General features: G+C 43.9%; 1 protein-coding gene across 1 annotated transcript in view; it reads right to left on the bottom strand.

Annotated features, from left to right (window-relative positions):
• Positions 1 to 2,750: 2,750 nt before the first annotated feature.
• The window catches only part of LANCL2 (LanC like glutathione S-transferase 2), a 29,588-nt gene continuing 19,833 nt past the window's right edge, over positions 2,751 to 12,505 (bottom strand). Inside the window, exons 6-9 of the mRNA XM_063129304.1 lie at positions 11,858 to 12,040; positions 10,591 to 10,767; positions 7,559 to 7,631; positions 2,751 to 4,646 (exon numbers count right to left, since the gene is read on the bottom strand). Coding sequence (XP_062985374.1) covers positions 4,531 to 4,646; positions 7,559 to 7,631; positions 10,591 to 10,767; positions 11,858 to 12,040 — 549 coding nt within the window. The 3' untranslated portion in view covers positions 2,751 to 4,530. The remainder of the gene's footprint in view (positions 4,647 to 7,558; positions 7,632 to 10,590; positions 10,768 to 11,857; positions 12,041 to 12,505) is intronic.

Below are 12,505 nucleotides of genomic sequence, written 5' to 3'. Positions count from 1 at the left end.
ACAGATTGTTTGTGTGATCAGTTCCCCACCCTGCAAAACGCATCATCTGAACTGGATTTAAAGAAGGGCTAGTGCCTTTTTAACTGATTATGCTGAAAGAGGCTGTGTGGGATGCATTCAGAAGACACATCCAGCAAAGTTGATGGGACCAGACCATCTTGATGCTAATGCAGAGCTGGTTGAACACTTGTATATTCAACTCCAATGGGAGCATCATGTATGTGCCCAAGTTAATGGCTAGATCTACATTACTGCTTTATAGTAAATAAAGTGCACTGATGAGTGTTGGGGCACAATCTACATTCCCTATACCACTTCCATAGTGTTATTTCCTGCTTTTTATTCCACATTCTAAATGATTTGACACAAGCTGTATATCTGGCCAAAATGAATAGCCTTTCTTGCAACCTAAAAATAACATGCTCTTACTAGAACATCCTCCGCCCATTATGATCTCAAAGCCCCATCACATGTTAATTAGCCAAATTCTAATCGATGTGTCTGGAACGTCAGCTAAGTGCTTGAAGGCACATTGGGTAATGAAGGCTCCTCGCAAATGGAGCCTTCATTAATATTTTGCCTCTACCTCACCTTTAAAGACAGCGACATACTTCTTTGAATTAGCTGTCAAGCCCGGAATAATTCATGCACCTTCGCCAAGGAGGAGAGCGCCTTCGGGGCAAGGATGCTAACAGCATCTCGTGAAGCAGCTGGCAGCCATGCAGCTATGCTTGCTAATGAGACTAGCCATAACACAACCCTGTGTCTTGGGCTATTGTCATTTCTCAATTATGATATCTAGCTTGCATTATCAAAGGATCATGAGAGTGGAACGGGCCCCCCTGTGTCATCCCGTTCACCCACACCCCGGGCAACGACGTCTGTTAACAGAAGTATCCTCTTCTCCCCCCAAATTAACCCACATCATCCATAATTCAATTATGGGCAGATTTTTTTTTCCAATTAAGAGCATGTAAGTAATAGAAGGATTTTACTATAGAGCAATGGCCGGAACTGCTGTGGAAAAGAACAGGCGACGTCCCTCCTAGCGTGAGTGATTCACACAAAGCAGTGGAGCCCTTTTTACAACTTCAGTGTTTCAACTGGGGGTGGGTGAGAATGTGAAACAACCTAAAGGACAAATGTCTAAATCTGCATTCAGCGATTTGGCCAGTGAGTCTGTGACTCAAGTAATTGCTTTCAATATTAGCCTTAGAAGGCGTCCCAAGACAGAAACAAGCTTAATTTCAAGATTCTTTGAACAGTTTACCTTAGCATTTGGATTTAGACTGGACATACATTTTCTATTGGGTGTACACCAAAGCTACAAAATCGGTTTAACTGTTGGGACTTTCTGCGCTGGCAACAGTAGCTTTGTGAGGATGCTGAGGATTCTCTGTTAGAAGAGTCGTCCCCCAAATCCGATGAGGGAGGAGCAGGGGCCAAGTGGGTTATGGCAGCACAACTGATCTAGGTTTGTACTGCAGATATTCACAGTCCACAAATGTGGTTCTCACTAGAGAACGTTCCAGTTTGAGTGAAGTTGCATCAAGGACTCAAACAACTAGTGATTTGCAATTTTAAGACAGCTGAATGCACGCCAGTGCATACCCCCCCTTCTAATATAAAAGAGTATTCGAAGTTCGAAGCAGCTCTAGGGGAAATTGTCTTAAACTAGAGCAGCCTTCCCCAACCTGGTGCTATCCTGGTAATTTTGGAAATTAATTCCCAGCATCCCCAGTCTGCATGGCCAATAGTAAGGAATGCTGGGAGTTATAGTCCGAAACAATCTGGAGGGCACCAGATGGGAAACAATGGGCTAGAAGTATTCATTGTCACAAAAACTTAATTGTTTGGATAATTTTCTGATTGATAACTGTCCACTAGCTAAAATCTAAGTCTCAATAAATTCAGTGGGTCGTATTTCATGTAAACGTGCTTAGGACTAAGCTACAAACACACAACACATTCCCTCTAAAATGTTTGAAGTTGGTAAGCAAAGTTGGGTTTAGAGAACATGCTGGCAGTAACCACCCCCCTAGAGTTGGGTAGCCTTACCTACCTCAGTCGCATCTGTCACATCATATGAAACGTTTCCTACAGGTAGCCTTACCTATTTCAGTCACATCATATCAAATGTCTTTCACACGAATGTCTTTTCATGATAAGGCTACAATGATAAGGCTTACCTGAGAGCAAGTTTCACGGAATGCATTAAGACTTACTTCCAAATAACAGATCAGGCTAGAAGCCTGGAGCTACATGTTGGCCCCATTCAGAAGACACCTCAAACCATGGCTTTAACCACAGTGGTTAAGTCAGAAAGCCAGGCCTTGTTCAGAAGATGCCTTAAACCATGGCTTTAACCACGGTGAATAAGGCTTTCTAGTTTAACCACCATTGTTAAAGCTGTGGTTTAAGCTGTCTTCTGAATGGGGCCGTTATGAACAATAAGAATGATCTTATGGTATTAGTTCATCTTGTTGCTAATGTTCACAGCTCTACCAGCCAGTGTTGTGAAATGGGAATGAGGATAAATTCTCAACATGGTGACGAATTCACATAATAGCCTAAGAGAGCTTACACAGATGGCACTAGTAGCCCTGTGTCATACGTAGCGTGCAGTTTCAAACTAATGCTCTCCGTTACCTTTTATTTTCAGTAAGCCTGCAGGTAGGAAATAATTGTGCAGGGCACTTCCATATTTAGCTAAATTTATTTTTATTTTTTTTGGAAAACAATTTGAACAGCAAAACATTTGTGATAACCAATCCCCACTCCACCCATCCCTTCTTACAAAAGGCTCTCACGTACTCCGAGAGGCCGTCCATTTCCCATTACGACTAAAAACAATTCAACAGCCATCACAAAATCAGAACGTATTGGATAACAACCTTTAGACATCTCATTTTGAAAGTGGGGTTTGTTTCTCCAGTAACAGGGAATGGACACAGTTGGGTTTCCTTTGAGCCAAACCTCTCCCATTAAAAGGTACACCCTGTGATGCAAACCTCAATTTTTGTTCAGATGTGAAACAGGAATGGGAAAAAAAGGGAAAAAGAACAGTAACACCCTATTTATCGAGAACTTTGGGCACGAGAATGACACATTCACTGCGTAGCTCTTTAACAGAAGAATACCAAAGGAAACTTGGGATTTCGGAGGATGAAGCAACAAAAATGAGATAGCCTAAGTCACCCAGCAGGGATGCCTATAGTTTTGTTGCTAACCAGAACAGGGTGCTTTGGCCCTTTCGGAGAAGCTTGAAACTGCAGCAGTGAGCTATTTTAGTTCCTGTATACCAGGAGATGGGGCTCCAGAAATAGTAGGGATTGCAACTCCCATCAGCCTTAGCCAACACAGCCAATGGTGAGGGATTGTAGGAGTTGCAGTCCACCAACACCTGGAAGGTGCCCACCCCTGTTCCTCTCCTTAACTGCTGGGTTGAGCCTGCCATAGCTGCTTATATGTGGGTCTTCCTACTGTTGTCAGCATGCTCTGCATGCCGCAAAAGCAGTGAAGGGGTGGTTTTCTTCTTAAAACCAAAAAGAGATAGACTTATGTCATGGCCAAGACACACAGCAAGCTGCGAAAGGGAAGAGCGTGGGCTGATTTAGGCTCCTGGCATTAAAAGGGTAATTTCCAGAAGCGCTTACAATTTCTGGATCTGAAAGCTGGTCTCATAAAACGAGGTGGCACCACACACAGATATTGTGAAGACCAAAAAACAGGGGTTAGGCGTGGGAGAGAGATTGTGCTACTCAATTTAAGTGTGCACAAAATTTAAGAGCACAATCGAGTCCCACCAATTTCAGTGGGATAATACGGGAGGTTGGTGCTTACTTTGGATGGACTGAAAGCTTTCAGAAGATCCCTGTCGGAGGAAAAACAAGAACAAATTTGGGCATAATTCAGACAGAAGTTGAGGGCTTTTAAGTCCCACTGATTTCAATTGGAGAGATTGAAGCACATGATTAACTTTTTCAAGGGAATTGATGGAGCTTTAAAGTGCTTAACGTGAGTGGATCATGCCTTTGATGTCTTGGGGGAAAGAAATACGTTCAATGACTTGAAAGCTGTGGGCCTGGAAGAAGATCAGCCAACTTGATCCTCAAATGTCCAGCTGCAGAAAAAGAGGTGTGCTGTCATTACAGTCATGCACAGAAAAAACAACAGGACGGGATGTCACAGGACGGTTTTCAGCTTTTCAACAAACAACAGAAAAAAGTCACGCCTTACGGACAACACCAAGAAACATGCAAACACTCGAAAGACCTGAAGAGACAACTGTGAAAACCAGAAAGGGAGAGTCCCAACAAACTTAAGATTGCTCTTTGCCACAGCTAAAGGCATCTCTTTGAATGAAATATCAAGGTGTGGAATTTCCTCGCTCATGCGGTAATGACAAATGTCCTTTGGAGACCAGGTGAGCAAGGGTTCATTCACTCTTTGCTCAGATTCCAACTTTGTTTCGGTATTCTTTAGGCACAAAGCAGCCTTGTTGCATTTTGCATCATCTTCAGTTACTATTTAGCTGTCACACTCCTCTTTGTTTTCTTTCCTCTGAGGAGCAAGTTCGAATGCTGGGAAGCGGGACTTCTCAGGGGCTAATATGTCAGAGAGGAAGTGGATAGCTCCTGCCATACCTGAAACAGACAAATCAAATCAGTTCAAAAGCCCATAAAGAGCAGAAGCAATCTTGAGTTGTGGATCCTTTGTCCATGACCTTATGCTGACACAGAACTGTAAGGAATCCCTTGGAACAGCCGTGCATACCAAGTACACACACACAAAATTACCAGTCCACAAGGAAAGAAAAAAAATCTTCCTGTCTTCTACTATTACACAGGAGCACAGTGCTTCCAAAGAGAACCCAGCATTAAGATTGGTCAGCATTCCCCAACCTGGTATCCTCCAGATGTTTTGGACTTCAGCTCCCATCAGACCTAGTCAACCAGGCCAGTGGTGAGGAATCCTGGGTGCTGCAGTCCAAAACATATGGAGGCCACCAGGTTCGGGAAGGCTGATTTATATAATCACATTTATACCCTCATTTCCCCTCAAGGTTGGTGTAGATGGGGTTCTCTCATTTTAACCTTTCAATATCCCTGTAGGAAGTGGGTGGCTTCCTGTGGAGGGTGTGCTCACCTAGATATGGCGGTGCAACCATCAGAACTGCTGTGCCGATGAAACAAAGGCTACTAGTATTTATATCAGGAGTGGCGGCCAATTCAGAAGCTTCATCCTGCTAGCCAATCACAAGCCCCGATTCCTTTTTGCAAGATGCAGTGATTTGCTCTAGGCCATCTAAGAGGCTTTTCATGACTAAACAGGGATGAACGCTCTAATAAATTTTCATAGGCCATTACCACCAACTGCTCCTGTGCGGAGGGAGGGGCTTGTAGGCAGGCAAAGGCCACCCTCAGGCCTTACTCTAGATAGACTATCCCCTGCCACAGGAAGGCCACTACCACCAATTACCCTATGGGAAGGTTTCCAGGAGAGAGAGAAAAGTAGGTTCGTAAAGATCACCTCAGAGCCCTGCTCCAGAAGGACTGTTTCCACCTTACCTCACAGAGCTTTCAACCATCAACTGCCACTGTGGGATGGACCCTTATGAGCTGTTATTTTAAATATTGTTTTACTATGGTTATTATCAAGGCACTGTCTTAAGTGTATGCCGCCTCGGTAGAATTTTATCTTGAAAGGCAGGGTATAAATCATTGTAATACTAAATAAAAAATGATGGCCAGGCATTACTGCACATTGATTCAGATAATAAATCTTATATTCTAGAAGGAAAAGCTGTATCCTTTTACATTTGTAAAGTACCTTCAGCATTTTTTGTACTGCTGCACTATAACTAATTTAAAAACAAAATAACTCTAATTTAGGCACATGTGGAACTAGGGTGCTAAAACATTCCACCCCCCACCAAACCCCCAGTCCCAGTTTAGGTAAGAAAAGTTTGGTATCATGTCATCTTACACACTACAACTACATTGTAATACTGCTTCTAGAGAATATTTCTGTGAAGGAGAATAAAGGCTTGCTCTAAATGTGTGAAATACAGAACAAGCATTAGCATCATTGCGGACAATCGTGAATATTTTTTGCAATTCCACTTATTAACAAAAGATGGCAAACAAGAGGCATTTTCTGAAAATAGCTTTTCAGAGTTGAGCATTAATGGTGTGTTTGTGAAATTAAAAAGGCAGAATTTCTATCAGAAGAGTCACACACACACACACACACACACACACACACACACACACACACACTGCTGAGCAATACTCTCCGAACTCCACCCTCCAAAAGAGGACAATGCTGAGCAAACCAGACCCTCCAGGCAACCGTGCAATTCAGTCACTTTGGTAACAAGTGGAAACATCTTCCAGTGGAAGATATAGACCTCACAAGGGCACGATCCAACAAAAGCTACTCACAACTAAATTGGCAAATCTATGCTAAATTTTCCAGGGCTTTGGGCAGCATCCAATGCAGCCGCTTTGCCTCGGCTGGTTCTGTTGCACTCGTGGGACCCACTGCTTGCGCGACAGGGACATAAGGGGTTCTAAAAGTAATCCCGGAAATGCTCATTTCCGGAACGGGAACGATCCGCAGAGCTCCCTTCTGCAAGCTCTACTGATCTGCGCCCTTCCGTAAACGAGTGGTTCCGCTTGTTTCAAATTGCTCTGGGAACTGCTAGGTTCCCAATGCGCTAGTGGTAGGTCCTGCTAGTGCACGGACAGCACTGGATACTGCTCTTAGTCTGTAATCCTAAACAGACTTACCCGGGAGTAGGTAAGTAGACACACAGAGGATTGCACTATTTGCCACACAGAACTGAGGCTTCCTTCCACATCAACATGGATAGCGCTGGGCTGCCTGTCTCTTAAAGCAATGGAATGGAGATTGTGGCGACTTACTTAAATCTCAATATCAATGAGACAACATTTGCTGGACTGTAGCCAAAGTGAACACAGTTAAGCACACAATTCCCCCCTGTCCAGCCTTCCATCCATGAGGAAATATTGGCCCCAGAACCTAGGGGGAAGCCTTAAAATGTTAAGAGCCAAGAGACTCAGGTTGATGTAGAAAGCATCAGGGATACCCAAACCCTCAGCGATGTGAGGGGAAAAATACAATTTTGCATGTCAAGTCTCTGTTTCGCCAAGAATATTATACAGACACAACACAGAATACCATTAAACAGGCTTGCAGTGCCATCCTACACAGGTCTACACAGACAAAACTCCCAATGCGTTTAATGGGGCTAACTCCTTAGTGGGTGTGGGTTGAGATCTGCAGCCGTGATCAGTTTAAGTCAAGGGTAGACAACCTGGTGCCCTCCAGATGTTTTGAACTACAATTCCCATAAGCCCCAGGCAGCATGGCCCATGGTCAGGGATTATGGAATCAAAGTCCAAACCATCGGGAGGTCCTACCACTGGTTAAAGGGAAATTCACTTGCAGCTCAACCAAGCCAGATAGGTTGGAATTCAATCATCATTGCTGTCTTATTGAATGCAGAATTCAATAATAAAAAAAGTCTTACCTTCAAACAATGAGTAGGGCCGGTCAGGAATACGACACCCATGTGCACCATACTCTAGACACCACTCCGCAAACTAAGGGGGGTGGGGGGAAGATGCAATGAAGTAGAAAATAATGACTACCCTGACAACCAAAATAAATGAATAAATATATATACATCCAACAGATATGAAATACTGCAATATGCAAGATGGGGAACACACTGCAGTCAATCTGTCTAGATTAAGAGGTCTAATCTCAGTCCTGGTAAAAGACCATGATTAGATTTCAGGAAACTGGAAGTGCAGATTAAGCAAAATCTACTCTACACTGATTAAAGTTTGCATACCAAGGCTGAACTGACCTTTCCCTCTTTCTGAACATAGTGGAAAAAAGATATTAGCAACATGTCAGTTCCAAGGAGAAATGGCCACCAACTTACAATAGAGGGCAGTCGTGAGCAGTCAGTGACCCAAAGTCTAGAAGATTCCACCAGAAGGAGAGGCAGAGGGGCCTTCCCCCATGGGCTGGTTTCTACCAACGTCCAGGTCAACAAGAACTGACATTTTAATAGGGCCACATTCATGGCCAAGTGTATCATACTGCAGAGAGGGAAAACCACAAGGTCCCTGATGTGGATCAGTGGATGAACGACTTTTTGGAGGTTATGAACAAGTCATTTACCTAAAGGGAGGGAGGGAAGATAAATTCCAAAATGTCTGGCAGAACTTTTTAGAATTCTGTGTGGACTGAAAACATGTTCCTCTGCCTTGCACCAGCCACTCGCCTGCACCCACAACACCATGTTCTCTTTTGCCTTTTTCTTATCTTCCTTTCCTTGTCAAATCCCTTTTCTATTCTCCTTTGCCACCATTCTTTGGTTTTCTTTCTTTTAAAAATACCTTGCAAATTAACAGATGTGAAAGTACTAACTATAAATGGTTTCCCTTCCCAGGGAAATGAAGGCTTATTGTTTTATGTCTTGTATAATTCAACTGTATAATTGGGATGGAGGGAGTATTTTTAATTGTTAAAAAAACCCTCAAAAAACTTTTTATGAACTATAAATAACTAAAAAAACACCCAAGAACTGACAATACAGTGCAAATAAGTGTGGAATTAAATATCTGTCATTACTATGAAGCTCCTGAATTCTACATCCTGCAACTGCAGTCACTGAATAGAGATGGTAAACATAATAAATATCTGTTGCTATTAACAAGAAGCAATCTCTTGGTCTTCAATTCCATACCCTACCCTATCCATAAAAAGCTCCAGATGTGTTGGACTACAACTGGCTGGGGCATTCTGGGAGATGCAGTCCAACACATCTGGAGCGCCCCAGGTTGAGGAAGGCTACACTAGGCCTTGATTCAGTGGCAGGACTTTGGCATTTGAACCAACCAGTCAGAGCAAGCCAGCAACATTTTCAGTCTTGGAAGTCAGTCTCCTATACACACAAATATGTATTTTATCCTGCTTTTCAAACAATTATTGTCTCCCAAAGCAACCCACACCAATAAAAAAGGCAGGCCCTGCCAACATGCCTACAAACTAAAGAAGACCAGACCAGACACACACATGAAGGGGAGTGGATAGAAAAGGTAGATGAGGGGAATACTCCAAAGTCAGAACAAATTGGTGAGCTCCAAGCGGGAATTTACATCCAGTTTGGCCAGGCTAATCTTCCCTTGCTGGTGTTCTTGCCTGAATAGCAGTTAATGGCTCTTGTTCCTTTGGCCAATGCATGGGGCCAGAGTGCTTCCCCCCTTACTTCTGCAGTCCCAGGGCAGTTGGAACTGAGTGTTCTTTCTGGCAGGGAGAGGGAAAATGAGGTCCCTGCATCTTCTCTTTCTCTTGCCGGTGCATGGGGCCAGGTTGGTCTTCCCCTTTTATTATTATTTTTAATTTATACATTGATGGAGTCACTCAGCCAGGATAGGGCCCCCAAGGCAACTTACTTGATATTATTCCTGGGAGGCAGTGGCTGCCACCTCCCAGTGCAGCCTCCTACGCCCGCTGGCTGATGGCAGAAACCAGAGACTGGGTTCACACTACACAGTAACTCGCACTCAAAGGTTGAGTATGGATTGAGTGTGGATTGTTCTCGAGCCATGGGTTGTTGTCAAAATGTAGGTTATCGTGTTGTCTGAACCCAGCCATGCTAACAAACCATGGTTTGTTAAAGATGAACAATCCATGAAGAAAACCCATTGTTTTTTGTTGGATTGTGAACTGTGGTTTGTTTGTGGTTAACAAGCCATGGTTTGTTAGCTGGCTAGGTTCAGACAACATGACAACCCATGTTTCAGTGAGTGTGGGTTATCATTTTGTGTGAACCCAGACACTGTGGGCTTCCCTTCTGCTCTCCAATCCTAGGGCAATGGTCAGTAGCAAACTCATTCTCCGAGTGTGGATACAAATGTAGCCAACATGGCACCATCCACACATAAGGGGGATGTGTCAACAGGCTTGAGGGACACTCACGGTTTGCGGAAGTACAAAAAGTATTTAGGAAAAGCACCCTAAAAGGGTGGGAGATAACCAGAACCAGCTCAGTGAGGACAGAGCATGCCCAGTGGTCACAGAATGCACACTGACTACCAAAGGGGAAAATTCAGGGAAAAAAGAAGTGGGTGGATAGGGAATGGAATGGTGTATCCTGGAAAAGGACATGGGTCGCCATCCAGAACTCTGAGTAGGTGCACCCCACCCACACTGCCACATTTTGTTCCATAGCTGGACATTGAGCACGTTCCTCTCCCTCTTCCTTGTTACTTTTGTTTTATTTCTTTTAGATTGCAAAAGATTTGAGCAGGGACCTCTCTGTTTTATTTTTTATACAGCACAGATATAATTGTAAGATCGTAAAGAAGATGATGATGATGATGATTACTTTTAACTTATTTTTCAAGATATACATATTATGTGATGGAAGATTCCTCTCTTTCCTTTGCAGTATTGATTAATGATAAGGGCAGAAGGAATCTGCCTTCAGCAATAAACCATCCAGGATAGATAGAGAAGGAGAAGATGTATGCAGCAGCAAGGTACCTTGCAAGCTCGGTAGAGGTACTTTTTATCCTGAGTGAGCTGATAGAGGGATAAGAAGGAGTAGCCGTTTCCAGCCGTCCCGTGGCAGATGCCGTAGCCTTTCCTCAACAATCCTCTCTGCCAAATGACATCGCTGCATTCCATGGCATCCTTCAGGTATTTATCTTCTTTGAAAATCTATGGAAATCGACAAACACAGGATCACAGACTTGGACAGAGACCTGTAGGTCACCTAGTCCAAATCCTGCTTGATGCAAGAAAATGTTTTGTCCTCTGGGTGGATTTGAACCAGGAACCTTCGCAGCATGCTTGTTTGTTCCTGCTTTCCAAATTTCACCGCAAGCTTTGCCACAGCAGACAACTAGCAATAATCGTTATAATGTGAACACTTCTGCCCTAAACCAGAAAGTAAGATTCCACACGTGGAGATCATGGCTGTTCCTATCTGTCCTGGGAAACTCACCCACATTCCACTGAGCTGGTTGGATGCATCTTTTGATGCCGAGGTACGCTCTCCTCCAGGCTAGATCTGGATTGAGGCCTTCGATTTTTAGATACCACATTCCAAATGTTCAAAGCTTCGTGCGGCTTCTCTCAGTAACTCTCAAAAAAGCCCTGAAAGGCATGCCAGTTTTATTAACCCCATAATGCAGAGGTGAATGCTGAGAATAGGGGAAAGGAGCCTTCCAAAAACCATCCAGCGAGTTCCTGGGTGAATGAGATTTGAGCCAGAGATGGTATCCTAGGCTGTAGCTCCCCCACCCTGCTAGTTCTGTTGTTCCAGCGGAAAAGGCCACTATTTGAACAGGAGCTAGCAGTTCCAGAAATAACCCTGGAAATTAGTGGACATACTCATTTTCAGAATGATACAGGTCAGCGGAGCTCATTTCTGAATGCTCCACTAGCTTGCTCCTTTCTGCTCCTTTCCAGTTGTTTCAGGAACCACTAATTCCTGTTGTGCTAGCGGTCCAGGCAGTGTAGGATACTGCTTTCCCCGACTCATAGAGCAATTCCTCTGCTGTCTTCCTTCCCACCTCAACTGTCTCAGATTAAAAGCCCCTCAGACCAGGGAACTGTCTTTCTTTGCATCTGGGTGAACAATAATTCTCTCAACCCAAGCAAAGGAAAAAGCCTTACTAGACCTGGAGAAGTATGCCTCCATACTTTGGGGCAGCCTAGAGGTTCCTGTTCAAAATCTGAAAACCCAGCTGTCACTTTAAAATATGCATGTTTCTGTCCCTTAGGTGTGTGGAAAACAAGGCCGTACCTTATATGCTTGCATGAGCATATGGATGACTCCCGGGGCACCATGACACCAGTGCACCAGCCTGTCAGATTCGTTGCTTAAAGACGATGGATAATTCCCCGATCGGAATTTTTTATGACGCACGTAGTCGATGCTTGGCTTCACCAGCTCTGTCAAAGTCTCCTGATCCACATTGGACGCTGGCTAAAAAACAACATAATCACGCAGTAAAATTTCACTCTTCGAAAAACAAAGTGGTGAGGCCTATATAGTACTATGAATCCATGTTCATGAACGCTCATGTTGCGGAATCCTTTGCCTTCAATTATTAACTGGCTCACAGTGAAAGTGGGGCACAACTGCGCTGACAGAAAATGAATTTGCCCCTTGGCAGTGTACTGAGAAGACGGCTTTGCGCATTACAAGAGAGTGTGTGACATGTCCATCCTACCCAGAGACACATCCAAACTCCCTCATTTGGAATGTGCACGTTGCGCAACAGAGGAAAATGCATAAGCACATTAAACCAGAAGTGCAAACATAGCATGTAGGCATGACACGGGCATCCCTGACCAGCACTTCCTGCTTGTAACCGGTGAACCGGCCCTATGAATCAAGCCTCCTGTGAATAGAATATGGAAATAGATGGTAGCCATTTTAAGGGAAAAA

The sequence above is a fragment of the Elgaria multicarinata genome, chromosome 1 (assembly GCF_023053635.1).
Source record: "Elgaria multicarinata webbii isolate HBS135686 ecotype San Diego chromosome 1, rElgMul1.1.pri, whole genome shotgun sequence".
NCBI classification, from domain to species: domain Eukaryota; kingdom Metazoa; phylum Chordata; class Lepidosauria; order Squamata; family Anguidae; genus Elgaria; species Elgaria multicarinata.
Note: the sequence above shows the minus strand (reverse complement) of the source record. Positions and strands in the feature narration are given on the sequence as shown.